Source organism: Colletotrichum tamarilloi, assembly GCF_030869305.1.
Source record: "Colletotrichum tamarilloi strain Tom-12 chromosome Unknown Scaffold_182.1, whole genome shotgun sequence".
Taxonomy (NCBI): Eukaryota; Fungi; Ascomycota; class Sordariomycetes; order Glomerellales; family Glomerellaceae; genus Colletotrichum; species Colletotrichum tamarilloi.
Window position 1 is genome coordinate 23,889 of NW_026849565.1, and position 27,540 is coordinate 51,428.

Below are 27,540 nucleotides of genomic sequence, written 5' to 3' on the forward strand. Positions count from 1 at the left end.
TCTCTACGATAATACCACTAAGCTATTTCGAAAATTTGGCTGCCCTGTTCCGAGTCGTTCCGCTAATTTTACTGGTAGCCTCGAAACAGTTCGCTCAGAGATAGATGATAACGTGTCTCGAATCAACCGTTGATGCGAAGCGATCTGAGAAAATGACCCTGCCATTACCAGCGGCCATGAGAGCACTGAGAGACCTCTAGGATTCTGAGATGTATCTTTGAGTCTCCGAATGAATTCGCTCATGCACGCGTTGCTCTTCTCTCTCCACCACGTCTGGCAAACTTCTTGTGCCACCGGGGATGTGTAAAGATGTACCAGAAGACCTGTCCGCCATAGACCCCAGACTCTCCGGACGTTATCACTTGCTTCAGAACCAGGAGGAGGTTGCCACGACATGATCTGCGACTCGAGTGCTGCCAATTGTATAGCGCGTTCAACGTCGTCTTCGATGCACCCCCTTGATGCTGAAAGGCGTGCGAGCTTCGGCACAACTAACAGGCCTGTGACGAAGGCTGTTTGGAGCAAGCCGATCTGACTTCTTATTCCTCCCTCGTTGTCCAGATCCTCAAGCTTGGCCGCGAGTTGGAACATATTCGCAACCTGCTTCTCTACGTCCGAGGGCAAACCTGTGGGACCCTCGCACCCCCATGTCTCAGCTCGTATGTAGATGCACGCCCTAAGCAGGAATCTATGCAGAGTTCGATCAATCTGTCGAACGGACGAGGGAAGGACGTTGAGTATAAGATGGGTGGCAAAGTCTATATGGTGACTTTGTGTGCTGCCAAGCGTTAACTCTAGCACAGCCATAAGTATAGCAGCTGCACATAGGAACACAGGTCGCTCGTCCAGCCCAGCTTTGCAAGTAATGATCCGTATTCTGATAGCATCCATAACCTGGGAATGGCATAGCCTAGACAGATGTAGCGCTTTACTCGTTGGATCTCGCATCATATACTTTGCGCTGCTAAGCGCGAGGGCTGCGCGCATGACCAGATCGTCGCCGAGGACCAAAGGCATCGTGTACTTGAGGAAGAGGTCCAAGTCAATGTCATCAGGCGCCATAGATGGCATCGACTGCAAGACGAAGTGCTGAAACAGTAGCTGAAAATCGTCGGTATCTGATCTCAGGGTCGAATCCAGAATTATTGGGATATGCTGCATCGTTGGCGATACGTTGATAGTGTAGGCGAGGGTTGCGCCATCAGAGGTGGACTCAGAGGCAACCACAGAGGTAGTGGGATGCAATCTCCTCTCCAACGATAACGGTTCGCTCAACAACAGGTCATCGAGACAAGAATGATCATCGGCTGCCGTTACTGACGAGATATGCTGAGTGACAGACTCCGGCACAATCTCATCTACCATCCCTTTGGGAACATGGGAAACGCGCTCACAGACAATACCTAAATCGGCTGTCGAAAAATCCCTGTGTTGGATCCTATGTTGCCGTCTCCTCGAGATACTTGAGACCACCGCTACTCAGAGTCAGCTTCTTCAAATCTTGAACGCTATTCTACTATAAGATTGGTAGCTGCACCCACCATTGTGTGCATGCGCCGTCTTGACTTCTTGCCAAATGTCGGGCCAGACACATTCAATTTGTTTCGCAACACAGAAGTAACAGTCGGGACGGTTTTCATCGCACTTCTTTTTCCTACTTCTGCAACCCAGACACCCAGTCTTCTTACGCTTGTTTGTCATAATGAAATATGCGCTTGAGAAGCTGGGCGAACGCGTAAAGGCACAAGCGTGTATCGAAAACCTTCGGATGGATATCGTCAATGATGAAAACTTGCGATAGGAATCGGTCCCAGTTGTGGCAGGATAACTCAGACGTCTTGATCAGGAGGTCAATGTGAATAACTACTACAATGCCTTCTGCACACTGCGTGGAAAGACTCGCGCCTAAGTTGAAACCTGGCTATCCCATCGGTAATTACCCACTTGTCCCCCTATGTTGCGTTGTTCAGTGCACGGCAGTGGTAGCGGGGCCTCCGAGCAAAAGCAACTGATCTTCATTGCAACACCAAAGAAACCGACGGGATGACATTTTTTTCCTGTACATAATTACTTAATCATACAACATGATCAATCTCTAGTTCCGTTCCCAGCACTACAACGATCTGTAATCAGAAGACTATAAGATATTTCACTCAATGTTCAATGCCATTAAGGGCCAATACGTCAGTTTAGTCATGGGTTGATTGGCATCTACAGATCTCAACTCCTGCCGGATTTGGCCAACTTGACATGGATGTTCTTTTGTCTTACAAACCACGCGTTCACAGTATCCCATTCCTTGTCTGGATAGCTCAAGCTGATCTAGAGGTGTGGAGCTGTTAGTCTGATTTCTACCAGTTGGATGTATTTCTTACATCGTAGGTATAGAGAAGAGTTGGGACCGCTTTATAGATCTCAAGCAAGCTGATATTCTTGCCGATACACGTACGTGGTCCGGCACCGAACGTGAATGTTGCTCCTTGCATCTCTGCCTTCCGAATTTCATAACTTTTGAGAGGTTCGTGTTCGCCTTGCAGCCATCGCTCCGGCACGTAGGACTCGAGATGATCGCCGAATGCAGGATGACGATGCATGACCCATGGGTTGATACCGACAATGGTGCCCTCTGGCAGGAATGGGCCATCAGGAAGCTGTATTCCGGCTTTAGGAACAATTCTTTCGAGTAGCAGGCCGACTGCGGGATGAAGTCTGAGCGCTTCTTTGATAGCCGCATCCAGGTACGGCAGCTCTTGGCTCTCTTTCCATGTCACCGGTATCGACAATTTCCCTTTTTCCCTAGCCCCCATAATTTCTTTCATGACTTTTTTCAGAGTCCAGGGGTTCTTAAGGAGGTAATAGAGCACCGCTCGTAGTGAGATTGCTGTCGTGTCTGACCCAGCGTTGACGTTGCTGAGTGTCCATGAGAAGACCTGACGGTCATCGACAACCTGTGAGTGCGTATTTTTGGTTTCCAAGAAGCGAGTAAGGAAGTCGCGGTGGGAAGGATTCCCTACTTTTCCCTCGGGGCGATGAAGACGCTCCTCGAGGCACTGACGCGCGAATCGAGCGACAGCTCCGGTCGACCCACCACCAAATTTGCGCTTGATCGGGTTCTTGATGAAGAGGTGATCCAACCAAGGTATCTGGCCAATCTGAAGACATAGTGTATCAGCGACTTACTACTCATTTTGCTCTTTATCAAACTCACCATTCCTGCATAGTCAACCATCTTTTCCAATGAAAGCATCACGTCACCAACGTCTTGGCCTTGCTCGAGAAAACCGAGCGGCTTGCCAAAGGTCAACTCCCCAATCACATCGAAAGCATCTAGTTTGAGACGCATTGATGTCAGCTGCGTGCTTCAGAGTCACTAGGCTGTATCACTTACAATACTGGAGCCATGTCGCGAGATCCAACTCCTGTCCAGCATCGGCAAACTCGCTCAACTTCTCGAGCAGCTTTTCTATCGTGCTATCAACGAAGGGCTCGAACTCGGTCAGTGTACTCATAGAATAAAGACTTGAGATGGGTCTCTTGATTTTCGCATGGAAGTCTTCGTCAAGGGTCGTAAAAAGGGTTTGCGTCGGTTTGCCGTTTGCCAGCTGCTGCTGTACCGCATAGAACTCGGTCTAGAAGAAGTCTCTCAGCAAACGCTACGAATTCTCCATGGCATGTCGAACTAACCTTGCGGTATCCCTTGTTTACACCATAAATTATCTTCAAGGCTTCGAGATTTTGGACACTGACTAGATTTGGACCAAGTCTCACGTACTGCCCGTATCGTGCATGGAGCTTGATGTGTGTCGCATGAGCCCTTCCGCGCGCTACATCAACGAACCTCCATATGTTGGAGATCTTGGCTAAAAACGGGCCTGGTATCTTGGAAACTCCTCTTCTTACGAAGTTTCGGACCAGGTGAATCGCCAAAATGCCCACAATCAGAATGGGAAGATGAGCTGAGACGGATGCAACAACTTCCGAAATAATGGCCATTTTTGCTATGAAATGACGATGGAATTGCCGTGAAGTTGAGAAATACTCGGTAAGGTCACTGGTTCGGTAGTTGAATTGTTCAATTTCTTGTCTCGGAATTTTGAGACGCCGGAGGCGAAAAGGTAGGGATAGAAGTACAACGATGTCCTTTTAGCAAGATAATGTTCATTCGGCCTCTCCGCGTTAGCCAATTAGCCAACATCTTCAATAACAACGTTTCCGATTCCGAGATTCGCTCCCACACGGGCCGTCTTCACTGTCTTACTGTATCACTTTGGCAACTGCCGATCACCCCGCATCTTGTCATCGGAAGTTCGGAAACAAAGCTATAAAAGGTATGTTCCGTAATTATGTATCCAAGGCGTCAACAAGCCTTGTCTAAAGGCCACTTTGTAGCTAAGTACTATTTTGGAAAAGCTGAAGATAATGAAGCGCTCATGCCGTTCAGCCGCACAACCGAAGCTCGAACTATGAACGTTGACAATAAATACCATATACATCGTGCTTCTTTGTTGATAGCAACTCATATCTACTGCAGCATATGGAAACCCCAACTGAGAGTATCGTGAATAGATCAATATGCCGACTTCAATCCTTGAGACTATACTTTCTGTGCTTGCCGTCCCCCTCTTCTTGGAATTAATCGCATGTCGAAGGCCAATTGGAAATTTTTCTTGATACGCATATCGTCTATCAACTACCCTGCCTATGCTTGACCATCTGCAATTCTCTCCTTCTCCTTCTTGAGTAACTCAAGCAGGGCGCCCGCCGGCGCGTCATCAAGGTCCATGAAAACCTCCACCATCCTCAAGCCCTTCCCATCTTTCAGCTCATCATCCTTCAACACTTTCTCCAGCTCACCCCAGGTCTTTGCAGAGCCTGTATACGTCTCTGGATTGCCTCCGAAGAAACCCGGCGCCTGCAAGTAGCGCCAGCGGGCGACGTCGTTGTAGGACTGATCCAACCCGTGTATGCATCGTTCAATGGTGTACCCGTCATTGTTAAGAAGGACGATGATCACGTCAAGGTTGTGGCGCACCATGGTAGAGATCTCTTGAACCGTCATCTGGAAGCTACCATCGCCGATGAAGAGAATCGTGCGTGCCTCCTGAATTTCGTGGTATTTGGATGACTCGATCAGTTCTCGCTGCGCTAAGGCCGCGCCTTGCGCAGCAGGAAGCATGTATCCGATGGAAAGCCAAGTTGTCGGGAGGAACATTCTAGTATGGGACGGTAGGGCAAAGACTCGAGAGCCATGGCCGGCCGTTCCCGTCTCTCCGAATATGATGTCCCCTGGACGCAGGAAACTGGACGTGAGATGCCAAAACTTGGACTGAGTTATCTTCTCCTCACTCTCCACCTCTGAGAAATTCATGCCGTGGTCTTTAGGAAGTTCTGGGTAAGGATCATAATGATGAATCTTGGACTTTTCGAGTTGTCCGAGAAGGGAGCTGATTACCGCTCTAATGGTGACATCGCGGTACATTTGGTCCGCCACTTTGATGTTGTCGCTGAAGAGGATTGTTACATCCGGCTTGGGTATGCTTGAGAAAGCATAAGTGTTTGTCGAGCTGAAATGAGGACCGAAGCACAGGATCAAGTCCGCCTTTTCGACGAACGTCTTGACGGCAGGATCGGCAAATCTACCTGTATAGATACCGTGGTAATTTGGCAGACTCTCGTCGACCAGTGACTTGCTGAAAGCAGTAGTCCAGGTCGGCCAGCCCGTCACTTTCACCAGCTTCTCGGTCTGCTCGACGAGACCCAACGGCCTCGTCTCTCCATCGACGATAATCATGGGATGTTTCGCAGCGTGTATCTTGCCCAGGATTGCTGCGAGAGCAGTCTCGTCGGCCGATGTTGGCACAGCATCGGGAAGCTGAATCGGTGTATCTAGCCTATCGGCCGAAACCGGTACGGCAACCAGATCCTGAGGAATTTCAATGTAGACCGGACGGCTATGGGCCAGGCACTGCCTCAGTACCTCGTCAATTTGACGCGGTGCCGAAGATGCATCTCTGAGATTCGCCTGCGCAACGGTGACGTGAGAGTGCATCTCCGCGAACCGTCTGTAGTTTCCATCATTGAAGCCGTGATGCATCAAGGTTCTGCTATCCTGTAGGACCCTAGAGGGCGTGCCGACGATGTGAACCACGGCTGCGCGTTCAGCATAGGCCCCAGCGACAGCGTTGATGGCTGAGAGCTCGCCAACGCCGGATGTCGTGATGAGGGCCCCGACGCCCTTGATACGAGCATATCCATCGGCAGCGTATCCTGCATTCAGTTCGTTGGCGTTGCCGACCCATAGTAGCCCTGCGGGTTCGACATAGTCGAGCAATGTGAGGTTGAAGTCTCCTGGAACACCGTGGATGGCACCTATGCCGAGATCGTGTAAGCGAGTGAAAAGATACTCCGCGAGCTTGACGCTTGAAGGTTTGCGAACTTGAGTCATGTTTAAGGCGCTTTGGGGGCCAGTGGTAAGGTCTATGGAGGTGATGGAAGGATGAAATACCCAGGTAAGCTTGACCCCTCATATCCACATGCACTGAGACTTGGTCAAGCTTCCCTTTTCAACGTCCCTTGGTTTTCCCCTCATCTCAGGTCGAGAGCTATGTCATAGCGAGATTTGTGGGCCCTGCAAGTATGTACAGATGACTTGCATGTTTCGGTAAAACATTCCCGTCTATCCGTACAATATAACGCTGAGTCTGGCACCTTCACATCTACAATAGAAAGACACCTCGTTGTCTACAATGATATCTATGTCCGTAAGGACAGGTAAGGAGCTATGAGTGGTCAAACCTAAAGATGACTGAGAAATCACTCGACGAATCGTTATAATTCAAGACGCTGACTGGTACCAGCTTTCCCCAAAAGCTTAGCTCCTCAAGCCACGAAGCACCAACAAACCCCGCCAAATGCCTGGCACAGTTCCCCGCAAGATAAGCCGAGGCCCAGGTTCCAGAGCTACCTGTATTAGTTCAAAACTTGCCAGTCTTTTTAAGCCCATGCTTGCTTTTAAAAGTGTTCCTGCCGGTTAGCATCGGTATAAGTAATATCTTACAGAGTTGATGTATCTAGTTCAAGATTTTCCGCAGCTTCTATTCAACATCGCAGATTCGGGGCCATTGCGATGTTGCTGCTCGCTTTCAGCTCTAATTCTAGTCTGAACTCTGGTGTGTGGGGGTGCTTGTCAACTTCCTCGTCAAGCAAGTCGAGTTGACTTACACGCTAGAAGCCTTCGCCCGTGAACTGCGATATGACCTCAATTTCGGGCTTGAGCAAATCTTGAGGAAGCGATTATATCTTTTATGAATGCAGCTCCGAGATGAAAGATTGTCACGAGATATGGATGTGGTTAATGCTGCCCACATTGAGTGGGCCGGCCTTTTGTGACAAAGATGTGTTGTAACTTGTCGGTCTGGCTCTCCACCAACACGTGACATATTAGGCTACTTGGTAATAATCGAGAGGGTCTTTCGACATACGCATGGATTGGCACAGATCGATGAAACTAAGATGATGGTCAGTTTTCTCATCGAGCTGTAAAGAGAACAACAGTTTAACCAGAGGCTCAGGGCTGGCTGAAGCCTGTGGAGGAATCGAAAAGAGGTTTTTTGTCGCCCTGTAGAAACTTCTAGATCGCAAGTTTAATTTTGAGCTTGCCGTCAAGGTTGATTAACTGCATGTAAGGGCAGCTTGTAGAATGTCAATCGTCTCTAAAGATTCGTCACGTCAAAGTCAGTTGACTGAGAAACAACGGAGAGAGGAATGAGTCGATTGATGTACTACTATTGGAACACACGCTTCTCAGCACGAGAATGAAATGGAAACTCACTCCATCAAACCCCTCTTTGTAGTGACCGGAATCATCGAGCTTGAATAAACGGGACCCAATTCTTGAATAGAGTCTAGCATAACTCCCTTCATGTCGGACATGCTCAGAGCACGAGACAATGTGCGACGTAAGAAGCGAAGTTTGCAATGGCACCGATTGAGTTGATGGTGAAAGCGAGACGAGTGTCATCGACGCATTTGATGTCGAAATCGGATTTTGCAACTACCATGACCAAGTGATTTGCAGGTTAAATGTAGCAACTAAGATCAGCATCCGAAAGAAATGTAATCCATGTGAGTAATAGCGAGATCGAGTGTAAGACAAAGGGTCACTGGTAATTGTACATGAATCCTCCACGACGAAGCTTCGAGGCTTCGGCCATTTACGCCGTCTTCCAATCACAAACAGGAATCTGGGTCTCTTTTACGGAGCAGTGTCTAAATGCGTGTCGATGGTCAGGTTCCTTAGCCCCTTTCGCGTTCCTGGAGGGCTTCTCACGCCTATCCCTGAGGAGCTTGAAGCTGACAGGCCAGGGCCCAGATGAGATTCAGACAGCAAGCCTGCTGTGAGAACCTGTAAGCGAGCAAGACATCGGTGATCCCGTCTCTATTCACAAGGGCTATTTGCAGCGCAATACGGGGGTGGATTAGTTTCATCAAGCGAAGGAGAGGTGCATTGGATGCTCCGGGGCTTCGGACGCTTTTCCTGCGTAGGCCATGCCGGCATGCGGCACCGTGGGCAGGGGTCCCTGAGGAGAGAGCATGGTAACCATTATGTTCACGAAAATGATGCTTGTCTATTGGCGAAGCGCATGAAGCAACATAGTACCTACACCACACGGATCGGAAGCACAATGATCTTGAGCTGCATTTCAAAATTTGTTTCTCACATCCCATGGCAATGAAACGACATGCAGGAACTTTTGTGGCACACAACATTTCTCAAAACACAACCGCACCGTTTCTGGCGCCTCGAGAGGACGGTGCGTTTTCTCGATTATGTTTTTTCGTTCATTTCGGTAGACGTATATCGCAATCTTCAGAAAAGTCAGACGGCAACCAAAAAAGGTCCACGTCGATGTGGTTAGAAAACCTTGAGGAGACTTTGTCTCTGAAGTCTGATAACACATTCGGGACAGATGAGACGTGATGATCGCAACGTCCATTAACAACACAAAATTGATTGTGCCCCAATGAATGAGTCAAGTTGTGCCCTGGGCGTTGGCAGTCCTTCAGCTTTATTCCCTGATACCTGTGCCCTACCATATTTTCTTCTGCCTACCCCGTGTCTATCCCTATCTCACGACTGGGCAGCGGGCTGCATGCAGTCTGTGAAACTTCTTCTCGGCCGAACATTGCCTTCACGAGAAATGATCGCCCATATCATGCGCGAATTTAGATAAACAGCTGGATTGTTTTGCGTTGGTCGATTTGGATTGGTGATCGACACACTGTGCTGCTTAAGCTTGGATATTTTTGGAGACGCTTTTAGTGCAGTCATGGATGATGGATCATCTACATACTCTAATCATGACCATGTCCTGGAGGGACTGGTAGATGACCAGCGGAAAAAAAATAGAAAAAAAAAACCATCGGACGAATGCAACGCCGTCTAGATTCGATGTACACAATCTTCGGTCATGCCCATGCCATTGTGCCGTTCTAGAATAGTCTCCAATATTCTCTACATGGCTCGAATGCTTCGCTGGTCAGGTTTCCGGGGCTTAGGGGGTGGAAAAGAAATAAAAATGCGCATCAAGGTTGGAATAACTGGGTATATGCGGGATAAGGGTGGGAACAACGTCTCCATATCTCGTCCCAACTTGAAAGCTTCTGGGGCAGCAGATCGTCCGAACACGGCCCTTGAGCCATTTCGACGGATTTCCCATCAGGCCATTGCAGTGACCCATGAATCGAACTGGAAGGCCTCTCTCTGACAAGCAGTTCGGGCACCGTCAGGATCGAGTTGCACCGAGAATGGCTTACTTACAGACACGCTCGTTTTTGTCTCTGTCAATGTTTCGCCCAACGCTATGGAAAGAATTCCAATGACGATGGACCGTGTTTTCCTCTAGCAAGCGCACGAGTCACCGCGAATTCGCCCCCCGAGCTAAGCGTGCCAAGCGCTTGATGCAGCAGCTGCTGGAAGAAGCTGTGGAATATTCTCCGGAAAAGCACACCTAGCACCCAAAGAGATTTTAGCGGATCGACCTGGCTTTGCCAGCCCTTGACTCGGCTATTAATAGGATAAGGTTCATCGGCGTTATCGAGAGCGACGCTGGGCTGGCGTCAGTTTCACTTTGATGGACCCTTGACTGGGAGCAAGTGACCGACTTTTTAGCGTCCTTGACTCTCTGTTTTTTCTTGTCGCCTCTCTCTCTCTTCTCTGGTCGCCTTGTTGGCCGTTTCGTTTATGTAAAATGTGTTGATCGGTCGGGAAACGGATTACCTTTCGCTTACCTAGCCCCGGAGGCTCTGCCTTGAGCAAGAGTTACATGCTACGTTACGGCGCTTGGCCCATACCGTTTAGCCGTTTGCCTCCCGGGGAGTTAGACTCTTCGCAGCTCCTCAGCCATGTCGCCATGAGGAAAGCCAAGACGAGTCCCAAAGAGACGGCTCCTGTCTAAAATGCCTAAAATGTCTGAAAATAGGGGACGTGGGGCAGCCGGTCGTTTGTTTGTGACATCACTGCCCACCTCTGCCCTATGTTAAGGCACCAGATGGTATGTGCTGGTCACAGCATAACACGACAGATATTGGTCTGGCAACTCTGGGTGGCTGGGGGGCGCAGCTTTGTGGTTGAGTTTGTGTGCGTTTCAGCAGGACCAGCCACCGCCAGCCTCTCGCTCTCAGCTCTGCCTCTTTTCTTCTCTCTTCTTTTTTCCCCATCTTTCTGTTATTGTGTCGAATAGGGACCACCGGTTCATCCATCATCCATGACAATGGCTGTGCTAAATAGAGAACCGAACCAATCGGCATCCTCACCTTCTCCTTGGCCGGCTCCGTCCTCCCGAGGCCGCCGGTTGTGGCGCTTTCAACTTCTCCATCCACACACACACTTTGTTAGTAAACGTGCAGAGACCGAGGTGCGAAGGTCAACCAAAATCTCGGGGTAGAAGCAACGGGTTTCGCGGGCGACGCAGACGGCAGCGCTAGGAGGCGGGATGCCGCATCGCCAAGTCTCTCCGAGGGTACCATGCCATGTCACTCACCCTCGCCTCCCCTTGCGAGGCGGCTCCTCTCGTATTTGTCCGCGACTCCACTGCGAACCACAGGAGGCAGGGCTCATGATGTCAATCAGGCTCCGCAGGTATCCCTGGCCGGCATTACGAGAAGATCTTCGCCCCGGCAGTGCACATACTCAACTTTGGGCACTGGTTGGACTGGCGCAACCAACGCGACCTCGCTTTCTGCACCCCGTGATTACGAGATGATCATCGAAACGGGGTCCCCTGGACTCCTAGAGCTGTCTGGTGGCACCGTAGCAACCAGCATTCTGTGATGGTCAACCCGAGATATAAGACGAGCGACGGATCCCCTCCTCAAGGAACTTTTAGGACACTCATCTCACCACATTCAACAACCAGCAATCTTAATCACAAAGTAATCATCCGACCACATCAGTCTTTACACCCACAGTCACTTCAAACACAACCATCAAAATGCAGTTCACCAACGCCCTCGCCGTTGCGGCCTCCCTCATCACCGCCGTCTCCGGCGCCGCGGTTCCCCAGCTCATCACCCGCCAGAACAACGGCACCACAAACGGCACCGCTCCGGGCCTGCCCGCCGACGCAAAGTTCCAGCTCATGGCCCTCCGCTCCGCCAGCGAGGTGCACTTCTCGACCTTCCAGGCCGCCAAGAGCTCCATCTTCCTCCAGCTCCCCAACCAGAACGCCACCTGCGACAGCACCGAGGATGACGACTCAGCCACCTTCTACCTCAACCAGGACGACGGCGGCCTCTACCTCTACGCCGCCTCCGCCACCCCGCAGCAGCTCTACGCCGACCGCTCCGGCATGGGTCAGGGCAAGCTCGGCTACACCACCGGCGCCCAGCCCGCGCCCCGCAACGGCGAGCGCACCGGCTGGAAGGTTGACCAGTATGGCGACCTTACCCTTGACGGCGCCAGCTTCCTGGCCTGCCCCAACAGCATCGAGGATAGCTGGTCCGTCTGGATCTCCTCCGGTGTCGCCAACCCTGCCGGCAACACTGACTGCCTTGGCATTGCTGTCCGCGCCGTCCAGATCACCGACCCCAACAGCTGCAGTTACACTTCCTAAGCGGTTGATTGGTTTGTTTGATTTCTTCCCCTTTCACACATTTCTCATCAAATTGGCATCGGTATAAAGGCATTGGGACTACCCGGGTATATCCATAGAATGGCGAACACTTGCATTTGTGGCATAGCAATGTCATCACGGTCACTCCGTTGTTGGCACCTGTATATTGTACTGTAGAAGGATTTGCCTTCTGTGAACATGAATTAATATGTCATTTTCAACTTTACTACTCTATCTTCCCGGTGACTTGTCGTGATCTTGAAACATTGTTCTTTTGAAGGATATTCAGCGCTCACCAAATCATACGGCTACTGTACGACGATAAGATCAGAAAGAAAGAATTGGCGACTTTGCATCCATGAGCAACCCGAAGCTGGGTATGGCCGTCAGGCTTGCCAGAGTGGTTAGATTGTCCTGCTTCGGATAATTCTCACAAGCGGACCACGATCAAATTGTCAATCCAGTCGGAATCCAGTTTTGTGTGTCTGCTTTCCTTTCTCCCTTCGCATTGCGACCATATCGAAAACGTCCATGCTATTGGTACGAGGTTATCAGTCATTAGGATTATTATCGTATGTTTCTACACTGCTTCACGTCCGCTGCTAGCCCTCCACGGCAGCGATACCCTCCTTATCGCCTTCCAGTGCGGCCTTGTTGAACTCTGGATCATTCGTCGGCAGCTCAACGTGCCACTTTGAAATTTGCGCGGCACCAATCTCGACTTCGCCGTCCGTGCCAAAAGACAGGATGTGTCCGCCCTGAGTCCGGTCCTCAGTGATGAAGTGAAGATGATCGCCGGCTACACTGATGCCCATGGTATACTCTGGTGATCTGAATCCAACAACAGTTCCCCGCACCGGCTTCTCAAAAGTGTGCGACGCCTGGTGCTTGCCGACCTCAACCAGGCTCTCGCCGGGTTTACTCTGGCCGCCGGCAGTCCGCACCGTAATACCCTTGAAGACACCCTCGATCCTGATGGCGAGGAAGAAGTTTTTCGAGTCGGGGAAGTCCTGTGAGAGGTGCTCAAAGAGCTCCTTCTTGTTGTTGAACGCGGCCTTGATGGTGGCTGTGGGCTGGAAGCGGGTGACCATGGCGAAGGGGGCGACAGCATCGGAGGCCGGGCTCGTGTCGATTGGGGTCACGGTGTTATCTGACTTCATTTGATAGAGCTTTCCGTCGAGGATGATCATCTCGCCGACCATGTAGCGAAATGTTCCCAAGCCTTGGTTTCCGTGGGAGATAAGTTCTGATACCGGTAGGCCCTTGGAGGCGACGCCGTCCATCAGAGCCGAGATGATGGAGTACTGGAATATTTCATTGACCGCCATGGTGTCTGATATGGTTTACCGGTGTTCTCGTTGTTGCTGAGCGTGAAATCGAGTTCTTAGGGTATCGGAAGTAGGACTGAAATAAGCTGCAGTTGCCAAATGAGAAGGGGTGGTCACGGAAAGTGAGACGATGAATGAGGTGGTGGTGAGTGAAGGTTTGGGGTTCCCTTGAGTTTGGCCACGAAAGCGGCCCGCTATTGCTGACTGCGTACTGCAGAGCAGAAAGAGCACACCTGCCCACGCGCCTGCCCTCCGTCCACCGGATCGGAGGCGTCGGGAGGCTACGGAAGGCGGCTCCGGGACAAGCGCAGGCGGGACCTTCCTGAGTTTCAGCGAACGGAAGCTGCGAATGTGTGGCTCTTTCCTGGGTTTAATGGTTGAGTCATCAAGGTCCATCACAGTGAAGTGGGAATTGGAAGGCGCCGCTTTGGGTCCCACTGCTCCGAGGAGGGCGCTGACGTCAGTCACACGGCATCACCGGCCACATCACCGCCTCGCTCTTTCGGTCTTTGAACTTTGGTGTCTCTTGCTCCTCAACAACTCAGATCTCACCGAATGACGGCCAAGCGCTAGGGAACTTTGCGGCATTACAATATCCACCTTTTCTCTCTCCATCTCCGCCTCTCGCCGATATCGTGATCGCGAACGTGAAGCTGAAGTTCCTGCTTTTGCTCATGACCACTTGATCTTTTCTCATTCTTGCAGGGCCCTTTGCAATTGACGCAAACAGGCTCCCTTATACCCTCAGCATTCCTTGCCCAGCTAAACCCGACAGGATCAGACACACCTAATGCTTAACTTCTATTCATCCTAATCAGGAGTGAATCAGAATCGTGCTCTCTGCATTGACTCGATACCACGCTCAAATACGCTCACGATCATTCAATGTCTTCAGAAACAGTAGATGTCGTGATCGACTCTCTTGTCGCCGCCGGCGTCAAACACATCTTTGGTGTTCCGGGCGCCAAGATCGATAGCGTCTTCAATGCCCTAATTGACCGCCCCGAGATCCAGCTGGTCGTCTGCCGTCATGAGCAGAATGCCGCTTTCATCGCCGGAGCGATCGGCAGGATCACAGGCCGACCCGGTGTGTGCATTGCCACCTCCGGCCCGGGAACTAGCAACCTTGTCACCGGCCTCGTGACCGCCAACGATGAGGGTGCACCCGTTGTTGCCATTGTCGGCGATGTTAAACGGGTGCAGGCTGCCAAGAAGACACATCAGAGCTTGAGGGGCGTTCAACTACTCGACCCCGTCACGAAAAAGACCACTGGCGCCGTGCATCCCGATCAGATCTCGGAGATTATGCTCGATGCCTTCAGAACCGCCACGGCGTACCCGCAGGGTGCAACAGCTATCAGCCTACCAATCGATATCATGACAGTCGGAACCAAGACGTCTATCCCTGCGCTGCCCCCGAGCGCCTTCACGCCGCCTCAGTATGGCACGTCACCGTCAGCGTCACTGAGCAGGGCGGCAGCCATGATCCAAAATGCAAAGTTCCCAGTCCTGTTCCTAGGGTCCAGGGCAGCAACACCAGATGCCGTCGAAGCTGTCCACGGTTTCCTCCGCAAGCACCCAATCCCCGTCGTCGAAACCTTCCAGGCCGCGGGTTCCATCAGCCAGGAGCTCGCTCATCTCTTCTACGGCCGCATCGGCCTCTTCCGCAACCAACCCGGCGATAAGCTATTGTCCCAGGCTGATCTCGTCATCGTTGCGGGTTACGATCAATCCGAATATGACGCCGACGCCTGGCACAAGAGCCAAAACCTCGAGATCTTGCACCTGGATTGGATTCCCGCCGACTATGGCGCCTTCTATAACCCAAAACTCGAACTCGTGGGCGCCATCGCCGCCAATGTCAAGGCGCTGGGCGACATCCTGGCAAACGTCTCCCGCCCGCAGGAATCCGAGATAGCAAAGTCCATTTTCACAGAATTCCACGCTTGGGAACAGAGCCCCCAGGCTCTGGGCCAGACCGGCGACGGTCCTGTGCACCCTCTCTACTTCATTAAGCTCATGCAGGGTCTGTTGCCCTCATCGACGACTTTGACATCGGACGTCGGCAGCATGTACATCTGGCTGTCGCGCTTCTACTTCGCATACAGCCCCAAGTCTTTCCTCGTCTCCAACGTTCAGCAAACTCTCGGCGTGGCTCTCCCATGGGCCATCGGCGCCTCTCTAGCCCAGGAGCCGCCTTGCTCGAAAAAGGTCGTAAGCATCAGTGGCGATGGCGGCTTCCTCTACAGCGGACAGGAGCTAGTAACTGCCGTGAAGCAGGGGTGCAACATCACGCACTTCATCTGGAACGATGGAAAGTATAACATGGTGGAGTTTCAGGAAGTCGACAAGTACGGCCGCAGTTCAGGCGTCGACTTGGGCGGGGTCGACTTTGTCAAGTATGCCGAGGCGTTTGGTGCCAAGGGATTGCGCGTCAGTCGTTCGTCGGAACTGGAAGCCGTCATGAAGGAGGCTTTGAGTTATCAAGGTGTCTGCATCGTCGACGTTGAGATTGACTACTCCCACAACCACGAGCTTATGAAGAATGTCATCCAGGACAACATTAGTTAGAGTTTTGTAACCTGTTTAATGAGCGAAAGAAATGTCAGACAGCCGTTGTTGCTAACTCTGCGGGTCACTGTCTCCTTAGAGGAAACTGACGAAAGTTCACTTATCCCGATTGTTACTTCGTTGGAGGGATGGCGATGCATCGTACGAACTCATGTTGCCTGCACGAAATGCAAATGACATCTCTTGGCGACGATCGAGTGTTACAGGGACGCATCGTTCGCAATTCATTCAATGTCGTCTTTTCTCGGATGCTCCGGAAAACACTCCCGGGACCACGATCCAGGTTCCCGTCACTGGACGATCCAGCGGTCTGCGTACGGATAGGCAAGGAAGATGGACTGGCAGGCATGAGCTGCTTCGATCGATTGCCGAACTCAACAGCACGCATCTAGACCATCATAATCCCTTGCCCTGGTGCGCTGGCAGACTTCAACTATTCGCTCATTCTCGCCAAGGAACTCAATGGTCTCGGACTTTGGGGTACCCGTAGTCATGCTGGATTCTTAGATTGATATTGTCCAGGTCGTAGCGGAAGAGAGCTCCCCACCCTCTCTTAATCTCAGCCCTAGGAATCGGAATCGGAATTCCTTCAGGGTCTTCATGTCGGATTCCGGACGCACGGATGCTCTTCCAGATGGACCTACATGGGGACGGGAAGACGAGGTTCGTGTGTGTCGCATCGGGAGGTGTGGAGTTTCAATGCTCTGATACGGCAGATGATATATCATGATCTATGATAGGTACAGTACATAAGGTAGAGTCAGCATCTGCAAGAGGGCCATTCTTATCTGTATCTGCCAGTCGGATACATCCTAATGCACTCACCCTTATTGCAGAATGTAGTGAATGCATGATTGCAAGGGCAAGGACAGGCTCTCTGAGGAGAGGCGGGGAGAATAGACCTACGGATGTGAAATCCGTGCCGAGCACCGAACCTTGATTTCTAAGCTGGGTGTACCATGTTTGGCTGCTTTCCCCGTAAACTCCGCCGGGAGTTCAGAGAAGAGGACTGGAGCCAAGCAATCGAGTAAGCGGGGTTGTTTCCCCCCTCCTTTCTTGAGTGTGAGGGAACAAGTTCCATCACGACATCGGTCTTTCAATGGTGCAACTTTCCGACCTCATTGTGCTACTACTGTTGCATTGGTAATCAATTATCAACACTCGATTCCTTCAAATACGCACCAACCTCACCATCGCCAGTCAATCCACCCGCAGTCCTCCAGTTGGAAAGCCAAGACATCAAGTCTCAAATTCCCGACAAACAACACAATTAGCAGCTGTCCAAATCATCGACACAGGCTTGGATCAGAAACAGAATCCTGACAATGTCTTCCGCCGCGCCCAAGATCAAGCTGTACACCAACCACGGCTGCCCATGTACGTGACATCCATTCCTAGCCTCACCCTCGTTGATTTCCGTCTCTTCGTGTCCAACCCCTCTTCCTCTCTTCGCGTAACCTCCTACCCCCGGGAGCCACGTGCAGAATTAAGCATCAAGGCATACTGCCAACCCCTCATGAAGTCTCACGACTCAAACCACCGCATCATCCTCAGAACAAATCAAAATTTACCGGCCTCAAGAGGAGGCCAAGATACACAGATAGCTAACCCCGAATTCTCAGGGGCTCACCGTGCACACATCGCCCTCGCAGAACTGGGCCTCCCCTTTGAGGAAGAAATCATCGACCTCTCGGTGCCCCGCACAAAGGAGTACCTGGCCATCAACCCGCGCGGACTTGTTCCCTCCCTCTCCTACGACGGCGAAATCATCACAGAGTCCGCCATTGTCAGCCAGTTCCTCGCCGACGCTCACCCGTCCCACCTCGTCCCCGCCCCGGGCAGCAAGGACGCCGCCCTGCGCCGCGCACGCATCAACTTCTTCGTCGACACCTACTTTAGCAAGGCTAACTCGTCGCTGTACAAGCTGCAGCTCGCAAAGTCGGAAGCAGAGGCGAATGAGGTTGCGGCTGGGTTCATTGACGTTATCGCCAAGGAGGTTGAGCCGCTGTTGAAGGATGCGAGTCCGTACTTTGGCGGCAGTGACAAGGTTACCTTGGCCGAGGTCCTTACAGGCTCATTCACACTGAGGCTGTTCTCGTTTGCAAACTATGAGCTCATCCCCAAGAGTATCCTGACGTCGCTGGAGGACAAGGCGCCCAGCTTCTACAAGTGGGCGCAGACCGTCAACAGCACCCCTAGCGTCAACGGTATCTACGATGAGAAGAATGTGGTTGAGCGGACCAAGCACCGTATCGCTGCCATGAAGGCTGCGCAGGCTTGACAGGAGGGTGGTAGCCGACTTTGAAGCGGCTGTATGAACACGGCTGTTAGTCATCAAGGCATTCCGGGAAGTTTAACCAATCCCATGATATTAGCGTCACAAGTCACTTTTGAATATCACCTCACTTTGAGTTGTCAACGCAAGGACCCATGTCCCTTGAAGAAATTGGGAAAAGGCTAAATGTTTAACGAGATGTGGCTGTACAGCCCCTGGAGTCTGGTTTGAGAATGGCTTGAGTGGCCATTATCTGACCTGAGTGACAATACTTTTGACGCCCAGGAATCCTCATCAATCATCTCATCGAGGAACATGACCAGGCGTGGAAGACCTGGGTAAGGCACATTGCCCCAAGGGCATGAAGTCTTCATGGTGTGATTGAATGCCCACCCAAAGCCTCCTTCCATGCTGAGTTAATCCGAAGAATAACAGCAAAAAGGATTTCCCTCTTACTTAGAGTGATTTTGAACCTTACGCACAGATCTTCACCATCGAGATGGTGGCCAGCAATCGAGGGAACAACCCGGGCGGGACGAAGTCCGATCTCTCTTGCAAGCCTAGACCGCGGCGTCTGGTCTGCCAGGCTGCGTTATGCTTTTGCTTCACTGATTTTACCGCAGGGCCACTTACCTTCCGGCAGGCAAATCGCTGAACAGAGGATCTCTCGTACGATGATGGGCTGCTCTTTTCGGCTTTACGAGCTTGCGACTGCTCGTCTAGCTTCAAGATGAATTGTCTTACACTGCGCCCAAGCAGGGTGCGAGGAGAAGGGCAGCAATTCCAAGGGCCGAAGAATGCAGGAGGGCAGAAAAGTCCATATTTTACCTGCACACAGTAGAATCACAGATTGAATCTCACGTCACACAGCTGCCAATGCTACATACGATCGTTTCGACATACAAAAGCACATCATGCTTTTTGACAACCGTTAAGAGATTTCGCCTGATTTCTTCGCGCTCGAGATTCCGTCACATCACCCGCAGCGGAACGCATCTCGCCCGAACGGAGATTCTTACCGATTAGTAGTCCCTCCGAACCAGAAGATTCAAATTTTCGGCTCAAAAGAGTGCTTGGATACAGATTGTCTCCCACTTACCGACGGGAGACTCGAGAGGACAGACGTGTCTTGTTGAGAGGATCAGATCAGACTGGTCGCGAAGGGTTTGAAGGTGGTGGTCTAAGACTTTGGTTCTAGAAGAAACAAAGAATACGAGATGGAGGGCCGAGTACGTTGAGAAGCTTTTGCTGGTCTTTGCCTGGGCTTTTGCTGATGGTGTGTACTGCTAACTCGATTGCCACAGATGAGTCAATTTAGCTGCCATCCCAGATGAAAACTGACTGGGTTTCTGATAGGCAGTGCCTAAATAGAAGAGACACACATGATTCAGTCTTGCGGGTAGCTAGCATCTGCCGTGGCGGGGGCGATTGGGGAGGTTGCTCATCCGCTGTCAACCAAGTCTCGAACAAGGCAGGCAGATAGACCAGCACCCACTACACCAAACTCGACGCACCGTTGAGGTCACCTTGGGCCTAGCATGCTCGTCAGAAAGAACATCCGAGAGGGCGAGAGGAATCCATAGAGTTCGAGAACAGACATTGAGGAGCACAGAGAAAAGGGCGGGAGTGAAAGAGGAATGGGCGGAGTCTAAATAGAGTTTGGCTGCTTAGACTCAAACGGGACAACCACTGAACCACAGACCAAACGCTTTCCCCTCACTTGCTCACGAAGCAGCTTTTTCTGCAACAGATGTGGCTGATTGGAACGAATGAGAGGGCGCTGTGTATGCTGGCCAGCCCTTCTCGAAGACGGCTTCGAAACACTCGAGCTGTGTGAAACATCACAGCGTACATCCCGGAGCAGCAGCCGGTTAGGGACAAGGGTCGCGAAGGGGCGGGGGACCATTGGCCGAGCCACTCGGTGCCCGGAGCACTAGCAGCATGGACTACCAGCTAGAACCTGAACGGTCGTTTTTCGTTTCCTTCTGGCCCCCCAATGACACAGACTCTGTGGCCCTGCGTTCCTGCAGCTTGTCAAGGGTAGTCACATTGATGACGGAGCGAGAGGGTAATCAAAGACAAAGAGGTGGACGAAGACAGCATGAGGGAAGACGCACTGATCGCTTTGATGGACCGTCTCCTGCTCGGCTAAATGGTTGGCGAGATAGCGGGATGGACCTGCAGACCTAGTCCCGTGAAACATGACAACCGACACCATGGCTGCTTGAATCTGCCGCTAGAACTCTAAGATCTTCCACTGGTGATGCAGCGGCGCGGGTTCAAAGGCCGAGAGCTGCTGGGGGACGCTTGCCAAGTCGAGCCCATACATATGCTTATGCCGGTAAATATGTGACAGGGGAGCTTCCCATCACCGCGATACATAGCGTCTGGGTAGATCTTCTGCTGATTGAGATTGGGATTACATATTCATATAGCCTTAGGCGCGGAGTAGAGGAGGCTACTCAGGGCTAGGAGGTGATGGAGGGAGGACATCGACAGAAAGTCAGAAACACGGCCAATCAGCTCGTAAGCGCACAGAGCATAGCGCACACCCTCACACACCGCTTCCTAGACCATTTCCATCCCATCCACAAAACCTCGCAACACTTGGACGGGAGGGTGCTCTTGCAGCACTGCAGCAGCAAGAAAGTGAGGGGGGCAAGACAGCAGGGAGGGAGCTTTGTCCGCCCCGGAGCCCCCCTTTGACGTCTTTTCCCGAAGTGTGATCATTCTTTGCATCTGAAGCAAAGACCAGTTATCCTTGATGTGTCACGATCCATGGGGCAAACACAACGAACGGGTCCCCTGGGGGGAAGGTTGATAACGTTGTTTCCTCCCACCTCGCTTGTGAAGCATCTCCAACGCCGTCCCCACTACCACCGAACTCGAACATCAACAAATACAAGGGGTTGTTGGATTTCTCTTTTTCAACACTCGTTCTCGGGAACTTCTTCGAGGTACATGCGCGCTCGGTGAGGCGACTTGGCGACCTTGGCTCCTTGCCCCCCAGGTACCGAAAAAACTCACGTCGATTCGGATACATACAGCTCGTGTTAGACGACCAGAGCTATATGGAGCTGTGAAAAGCCGAGGGCAGAAAAAAAGGAAAGCAGCTGATACTTCGTTTCGGATTTTCGATATGCGGCTATCAACATCGTCAGCGGCCTCTCTTGGTCTGCTATGGATCACATCTGCTCTGTCATTTGTTAGCGCCGTAGCAACAGCTGGGGAAGAGTATTATTTCGCTGGAGAACGCGTTCATTTGATTGCGAGGCAACAGCTACCTGATCTGAGCAATATATCAACATGTGGTGTAAGTTCGATTTGGAGTCGGGAGCCTCCTTTGGCTCGGTTGCTTTTCCGAAATGGAACCCACTTTGGCTAACACTCTGGTGCCCAGTTGAACTGCCTCGTACAGGGTATCGCAGGGGTCGGATGCGACCTCACGAACACAACTTGCTCCTGTGCGAGCACCGGTCTGGGTCAGCTCGTCGGCCCTTGCTTGATTGCAAACTGCACTATGCAAGACTCCCTGGGTGAGTACTTCCAGAGTCGTGATGATGGTGCAGAAAAGATGGGAAGACTGACGAGGCAACAAGATGTCGCGAAACTGCAACAAACGCAGTGCAATCTCCCTCACGAATCCGACACTGGCAAAATTCTTGCCATTCTGATCACCGTCTATGTCACGGCTGTCGTTGCGATTGTCTTGCGGCTTCTTGCCAAAAACATGGCAAAGACGTGGAGTCTAGACGATGCGTTGATTATTGCGGCGATTGTCATTGCGATTGCCCCAGTATCTGCAATTCTGTTGAGTAAGCTTTTTGTTGTCTTGCGGCCGGCTTGGATATGTAACTAACTGTCAACAGTGTCAAGCTTAGGATTCGGGAAGCACCTTTACGATCTTAAACCGGGTGGCTTACTGCAGATCTTGCGACTACGTAAGTACATTTCGTTCATATTGAAGCCATCTTCTCTAATGCGTTTGCAGTATACGCCGCCGAGATTGTGTACGTCTTTGTGCTCTTATTCGCGAAGCTGTCCCTCGTCGTCTTCTATCTACGAATCTTCACCGTACCGAAGTTCCGCATCGCTGCATACACCCTGATCGGATTCCTTATCGTCGGCCAGGTGGTCATCGGCTTTCTCACTATCTTCTCGTGTCACCCGATCGAGTTATTCTGGAACAAGGACATCCACACAGGCGCCTGCCTCGATGTCAACCAACTTGCCTACGCGAACTCTGCCTTGGCCATCATCCAGGACCTTCTTATTCTCGCCCTCCCGATAGCGATGCTTCCAGGCCTTCAAATGAACCGGAACAAGAAGGTTTCGGTTGCCATGGTATTTCTTCTCGGATCTGTCGGCTTCGTCTCGACCATTATCCGTCTTCAGGTTCTCGCAGTGTTTGGAAACTCCATCGACCCGACGTGGGACTACGCGCCCGTTGTGTGGTGGACGACAATCGAACTAGGTGTCGTCGTGGTGTGCGCCTGTGCGCCCATGATCCGCAACTTGGTCGAGAAGAAGTTCCCCGGCTTTGCGCTCTTCGCGAGGTGGACCACCCCGAAGCCATCCAAGGGCAGCAGCCCATCCTCGAACGGCAGCGTGGACAAGCCGACAAAGGCTGCTGGGCGATATCAGAAGTTCGGGCGGAGTAACAGCCCGCCTCAATTTAGCGACAATTATGTTCGCGATTACATCACGAGTCCCAAAGGCCCTCCAGTACCCCAAAAGGACGATCTGCCACCATCTCGTAGGTACCGGGACATGTACGCCTACGGTGGATCCAAGCCCAAGGTGCTTGAGCCCTCGTCGCCGTCCCCTCAGCCGTATGACCTCTCGTGGAGGTCCATGAACCCTTATGGGATTCCTAAAGATGACCTGGAATCATGTATCGGAAAGACGAACTATAATCTTGATATTGAGATGCTGGAAAGGAAAGGGAGAGATGTGGTAGTGGCACAAAAGGAGCTTTGCTCTCTCTGCGGGAGGGAAAGCTGCAGTCACATGTAACAGAGCTATTTTCCGTCCGTTTTATAGATATCCATTTGCTTAGATACCAGTTGTTGCTCGATCGCCTCAATAATCATGCCTCGTTCACTCTCATTGTTCCACCCGATGATGCTTCCGGAAGAACCCATATTTCAGCCGGGCGTGGTCCCGGAGCGGCCCGGAACGGTCCGATCATGTCAATGAATGTTCAGCTGGTCAGCCACCTTATTCGCGTGCAGCCCAAGTAAGCCACAAGACTCACAGATACGGACCGCATCCATCGTAATCTTCTTATCACGGACAGATTGATGATTGCAACATCAGCAGATAGAGCCCATGGCTTTCCGCCTCAATTCCTATCTGCTTGCTGAAGACCTCACTACCCCGGTCTCCATTCTCTTAAAGCCCAACTAATGCCGCAGAAAATGCACGATGCGAGTACTGCCTAGCCTTACTACAAACAACGCGTGGGAAAGTCTACATCGTTCGTCTGCTTTGACATCGACACACAAACAATGCACAAGCATTGACCGAGTTTCGCCACCTCCCGCAGCTGCTTTGCACCTCCAACTCACTATTCCGAATGTGGAGCTCTCCGAAGGTTCAACTGTCCCAATCTAGATACAAGCCCGCGTCGCAGCTTCGCCTCACAGCTCTTTTGCGCAACACGATGCGCGCATCCTCACTCTCGTTGAGCCTGTTCAAGGCACCGCTCGGTCTTGTAGCCCTGTTACTGGTCGCCTCGGTCGTGGGACATGGCGATGGTGATCTTCAACGTTACATGGCCCTGGAAACCTGCCCGCCGCTGAAGATTGTCAATGGGATCAACTTCACCACGCGGGCGTACTGGATGCGCCAGGCCAACCTGGCCCTGCCCAACCCATGCCCGTTCGCGGCCTTTGGCTCAGTGATTGTGAATCACACTACGGGCGGCTTGGGGGAACTGGTCTGCACCGGCGCGAACAACAATGCTGGCACAGGCAACCCGACTCTGCATGGTATGAATCTCACCTCACACAACCCAACAAAGCTTTTTCTTTTGCAAGGGTAGTTTGCTAATCATTAAACAGGGGAGATGGCCGCCATCGACAACTGCTCGGCAATCTTTGTAGATCCCCAGGGTCCATACCGGATGACGCCGGCTCAGGCCCTGGCCGCCTTTGCCAACCTGACCATCTACACCAACGCCGAGAGCTGCCCCATGTGCGCGTCGGCGGTGCGCTGGGCAGGCTTCAGGGAATACGTCTTTGGCACGAGCATCGAGAGCCTCACGGAGGAGGGATGGGGCCAGATCCAAATCACGTCCAGGGACGTCTTCCGGCAGTCCTCGGGCTTACCCCGCCGAACAAGGTTGCTTGGTCCGGTCTTGACGAACGAGACAGACCCCTTCTTTAGTTGGCAGTTTAATGCGGGTGCGCCCTGTCCGCAAGGCTGCTCTCGGGGCGGAAGTGCAGGCGGTTGTGTTCCTGCATAATGGGGTCGGTCGAGGTGCACTTGGTTTGGGTTGAATTAGGTTGCGGTTCTGCTCTGAAGAACCCCTTCAACTGAAGCAACTTTCACCGGGCTTGTTGCAAGTGGGTTTTCTAGTCTGTTGGTTTCATCACATTTATCATCAACAGCATCTGGGTGCCGCTCGCTAGAGGTTGCTTCCTCTTTCGTTCTTAAAGTGGGAACTCCGAGCCGAGCTCATTTGCCGAGATTGTCAGACAAGGACATAGAATCCTGTTCGGAGACCTGTGATACAAGAGCATCATTGAAAGATGATTAAATTTAGCATAAGGAGTCTAGTTGCAGAAAAAACAAGAATGGGACATCAGACAACTGGGCCGGATACGAGATGTCTGCGCCAACAAAAATCAAAAGAAACTCGCCTTCACCCGGCAACGTCCTGAGATGTACGCCCGTGTGGCCGCAAGGATATACTTGACCCCCACCTGATTTGAACAGATAACCTTTCGATGGCATCTCGAGGAATCTCGATCTGGAGTCGAACGCGCTACCGTTGCGCCAGAGGGCCGATGAAAATATTACCTATTATCGTGAGCTCAAGTGGGCAGTTGCCGTGGGCCTCGTCTATCCAGGCGAGGGCTAGACCCGCTCTATCTTGTCGTAATGGGGCAGAGTCTTCGACAGCGGTGGAGCTCATCTGCGACTTGCTTCACAGAGCGAGGCAGCTTCTTCATGGAGGACTTGTCTGCGATGTGGCTGATAATTAGGTGCCTACGCTTGCGTTGGCTACAGGCAGTTGCGTTCATGTGGGCAACAAATCTCGACTTAAAAAACTTGCCGAGACAGTCAGACTAAGTTTTCTTTTTGCAAGAGAGGCTACCATATGCGAGCCAGATGGTTTGTGGGAAGACTACAACGATACGATAAGTCGGGCAATGTTTTTTTATCTTGAGAAATTCGGAGTAGCCCTAGCAGGTGAAGCCAAAAGAGCTGATGTGCTCTGCTGAAGAGACAATATCTCATGTGGAAACATCCTCAGCGGTTGGGCTTCTCTTATCCATGAGCATATGACTGACGCATATGTATTCAATGGCTTATTCTCCAGCTCTATCTACTTGCCTCACATTACTGAGCACAGATCCCCCCAATCAGTCCGTTGATCTACGAAGATGGAAAACACAGGTTGCCCTTCTAACATCCTCGTCTCCATCCCCAAGCTTAACACCACCGGTCTATCCTCAACCCGCCTACTCATACCAAACGTAATCCTCGTCTTCATAACCCCACGCTCGCTGCCAAGCTTGCGCAACTTCATCAAGTCACCGCTCATTGCAGTTTGGAAAATGTGTTTCGTCTCATTTTTGTTAGCTGCAAGACACACCCAAGGATTCGCACCACCGCCAGTAAAACCACACGCGAGGATAAAGTTCTGGTCAGCCGCGCCAGACGTTCGGTACTGAACGAATCCGTCAAATGTGTCCAGTCCCTGAGTGATAAACATGCGCCGGGACGAGCTCCACATGCCGTCGGGCTGGGCCTTGACAAACTCCACCCCTGGCGGCGTGGGCGGGAAGCAGAAGGCGTTCCGGTAGATGGAGTCCATGTCCCCGACGAGCGTCTCTGCCACGTCTGGCTCGAGGAATTTGCTGATGAACATCGTGTGTTTGATGCCCGGTGCGCTGTGCTCCAAACTCCAGAGCCGGCCGGTCTTCCAGCGGAGGAAGACGTTTCCACCTTGATCTCTGAGAAGAATTCCGAGGTGACGACGGCCTTGATCGCTGGATCTATGGCAACGGAGACTTAGGAAATGCGCACCGTCGGGCATGAGACTGGTTTCGGTCGTGATTTTCAAGCCTTTATTTGTGATGGCGTACTTGAGAAATTGGTGTCAGCTCTTCGAACGTTACACAGCTGACTTGATTCAGCTGAAAACTCGGGGGCAGGTCTCGAGACATACCTCGGGGTTGTACTTGATGTCGCTGCTGAGTACGATATCATTCGCTGTCTCAAAAGCTGATGGAGACATAGCCAGAATCCCAAAATAGCCCAATGGAGATTCTGCTGGTGCAGACCAAGCAAAGATGGACAAGTCGTTGGTCTCCTTGATGATCTCTTCCTGCAGTCGGATGAACGCTCTGTTTCCCTCCCCATACAGAAGCGGCATCTTGACTCCAAAAACTCCCAAGAGACAGTACGCCAAATCTTCTTCCCTTTTGGTCATGCGCCCAGATGCCCAAGACATTCTTCTGGCAACAGGTATTGTCGTCAAAAGGCCTTCCACTCTCCCGCTTCCTGCCACGAGTATGCTCTTGTCAATGTTTGTGCGCTGTTGGATGATGTCGCACAGATCGGATCGACTTCCAATGTAGTTCCAGTCCTTATCGAAGAATTCAACTCGCGAGGGGGCGATGAGCTCCTGCAAAGTCCATCCACGAGTGAACCATTGGGAATGTTGAAGTGAAACTCCGTCGATGCCCACATCCGACAAGTACGCATAGCAGATTGAAGATCGCGCGTACCACTTGAACATGGAATTGATGGCTTCCGTCAGCTCTGTGAAATCCTGTTTGTTGATGCAACAAGTATCAACCCATGCATATTTGTAACCTTGCTGCAATGCAAGTCGACAGAAATGCTGAATCTTTTTCCATCCTTTCTTGCGCGCTATCACATCAGGCTTTCCAAAATCTTGGTAGGTTGCCTCTTGATGATCGGCTTCCCATCGGTGGGAAAGGATGGCATACGATTCAGGTATAGACAGCCCCGAGAACTCCTCAATCAGTAGGCTAGAGCAATTAAGAAGCTTCAT

At 51.7% G+C, this 27,540-nt stretch overlaps 12 protein-coding genes across 12 annotated transcripts; 6 read left to right on the top strand and 6 right to left on the bottom strand.

The window, feature by feature from the left end:
* Positions 1–17: 17 nt before the first annotated feature.
* On the bottom strand, positions 18–1,365 carry CTAM01_15859 (uncharacterized protein; the record flags this gene model as incomplete). The annotated part of the gene is made up of 2 exons (XM_060531853.1): positions 18–62; positions 316–1,365. 2 exons carry the CDS (start codon positions 1,363–1,365, stop codon positions 18–20), a joined length of 1,095 nt encoding a protein of 364 aa, XP_060373559.1.
* A 73-nt stretch (positions 1,366–1,438) lies between these two features.
* CTAM01_15860 (uncharacterized protein) lies at positions 1,439–3,993 on the bottom strand (the record flags this gene model as incomplete). The annotated part of the gene is made up of 7 exons (XM_060531854.1): positions 1,439–1,475; positions 1,689–1,837; positions 2,272–2,322; positions 2,376–3,152; positions 3,209–3,327; positions 3,389–3,629; positions 3,901–3,993. The coding sequence occupies 7 exons, from the start codon at positions 3,991–3,993 to the stop codon at positions 1,439–1,441; spliced, it is 1,467 nt and encodes a 488-aa protein (XP_060373560.1).
* Positions 3,994–4,699: 706 nt separating this feature from the next.
* CTAM01_15861 (thiamine pyrophosphate enzyme) lies at positions 4,700–6,445 on the bottom strand (the record flags this gene model as incomplete). Its single annotated transcript, XM_060531855.1, has 1 exon — positions 4,700–6,445. One exon carries the CDS (start codon positions 6,443–6,445, stop codon positions 4,700–4,702), a length of 1,746 nt encoding a protein of 581 aa, XP_060373561.1.
* A 1,886-nt stretch (positions 6,446–8,331) lies between these two features.
* On the bottom strand, positions 8,332–8,487 carry CTAM01_15862 (uncharacterized protein; the record flags this gene model as incomplete). Its single annotated transcript, XM_060531856.1, has 1 exon — positions 8,332–8,487. The coding sequence occupies one exon, from the start codon at positions 8,485–8,487 to the stop codon at positions 8,332–8,334; it is 156 nt and encodes a 51-aa protein (XP_060373562.1).
* Positions 8,488–11,026: 2,539 nt separating this feature from the next.
* Positions 11,027–11,332, top strand: CTAM01_15863 (uncharacterized protein; the record flags this gene model as incomplete). Its single annotated transcript, XM_060531857.1, has 1 exon — positions 11,027–11,332. The coding sequence occupies one exon, from the start codon at positions 11,027–11,029 to the stop codon at positions 11,330–11,332; it is 306 nt and encodes a 101-aa protein (XP_060373563.1).
* Positions 11,333–11,492: 160 nt separating this feature from the next.
* Positions 11,493–12,113, top strand: CTAM01_15864 (cell wall protein PhiA; the record flags this gene model as incomplete). Its single annotated transcript, XM_060531858.1, has 1 exon — positions 11,493–12,113. One exon carries the CDS (start codon positions 11,493–11,495, stop codon positions 12,111–12,113), a length of 621 nt encoding a protein of 206 aa, XP_060373564.1.
* A 602-nt stretch (positions 12,114–12,715) lies between these two features.
* On the bottom strand, positions 12,716–13,441 carry CTAM01_15865 (alpha-acetolactate decarboxylase; the record flags this gene model as incomplete). Its single annotated transcript, XM_060531859.1, has 1 exon — positions 12,716–13,441. The coding sequence occupies one exon, from the start codon at positions 13,439–13,441 to the stop codon at positions 12,716–12,718; it is 726 nt and encodes a 241-aa protein (XP_060373565.1).
* An 885-nt stretch (positions 13,442–14,326) lies between these two features.
* CTAM01_15866 (acetolactate synthase) lies at positions 14,327–16,012 on the top strand (the record flags this gene model as incomplete). The annotated part of the gene is made up of 1 exon (XM_060531860.1): positions 14,327–16,012. The coding sequence occupies one exon, from the start codon at positions 14,327–14,329 to the stop codon at positions 16,010–16,012; it is 1,686 nt and encodes a 561-aa protein (XP_060373566.1).
* Positions 16,013–17,337: 1,325 nt separating this feature from the next.
* On the top strand, positions 17,338–18,293 carry CTAM01_15867 (glutathione S-transferase domain-containing protein; the record flags this gene model as incomplete). Its single annotated transcript, XM_060531861.1, has 2 exons — positions 17,338–17,389; positions 17,635–18,293. 2 exons carry the CDS (start codon positions 17,338–17,340, stop codon positions 18,291–18,293), a joined length of 711 nt encoding a protein of 236 aa, XP_060373567.1.
* Positions 18,294–21,426: 3,133 nt separating this feature from the next.
* Positions 21,427–23,303, top strand: CTAM01_15868 (CFEM domain-containing protein; the record flags this gene model as incomplete). Its single annotated transcript, XM_060531862.1, has 4 exons — positions 21,427–21,600; positions 21,688–22,102; positions 22,157–22,228; positions 22,279–23,303. The coding sequence occupies 4 exons, from the start codon at positions 21,427–21,429 to the stop codon at positions 23,301–23,303; spliced, it is 1,686 nt and encodes a 561-aa protein (XP_060373568.1).
* Positions 23,304–23,952: 649 nt separating this feature from the next.
* CTAM01_15869 (cytidine and deoxycytidylate deaminase zinc-binding region) lies at positions 23,953–24,756 on the top strand (the record flags this gene model as incomplete). The annotated part of the gene is made up of 2 exons (XM_060531863.1): positions 23,953–24,280; positions 24,353–24,756. The coding sequence occupies 2 exons, from the start codon at positions 23,953–23,955 to the stop codon at positions 24,754–24,756; spliced, it is 732 nt and encodes a 243-aa protein (XP_060373569.1).
* Positions 24,757–25,766: 1,010 nt separating this feature from the next.
* Positions 25,767–27,540, bottom strand: CTAM01_15870 (HET domain-containing protein; the record flags this gene model as incomplete). Its single annotated transcript, XM_060531864.1, has 3 exons — positions 25,767–25,783; positions 25,989–26,604; positions 26,689–27,540. The coding sequence occupies 3 exons, from the start codon at positions 27,538–27,540 to the stop codon at positions 25,767–25,769; spliced, it is 1,485 nt and encodes a 494-aa protein (XP_060373570.1).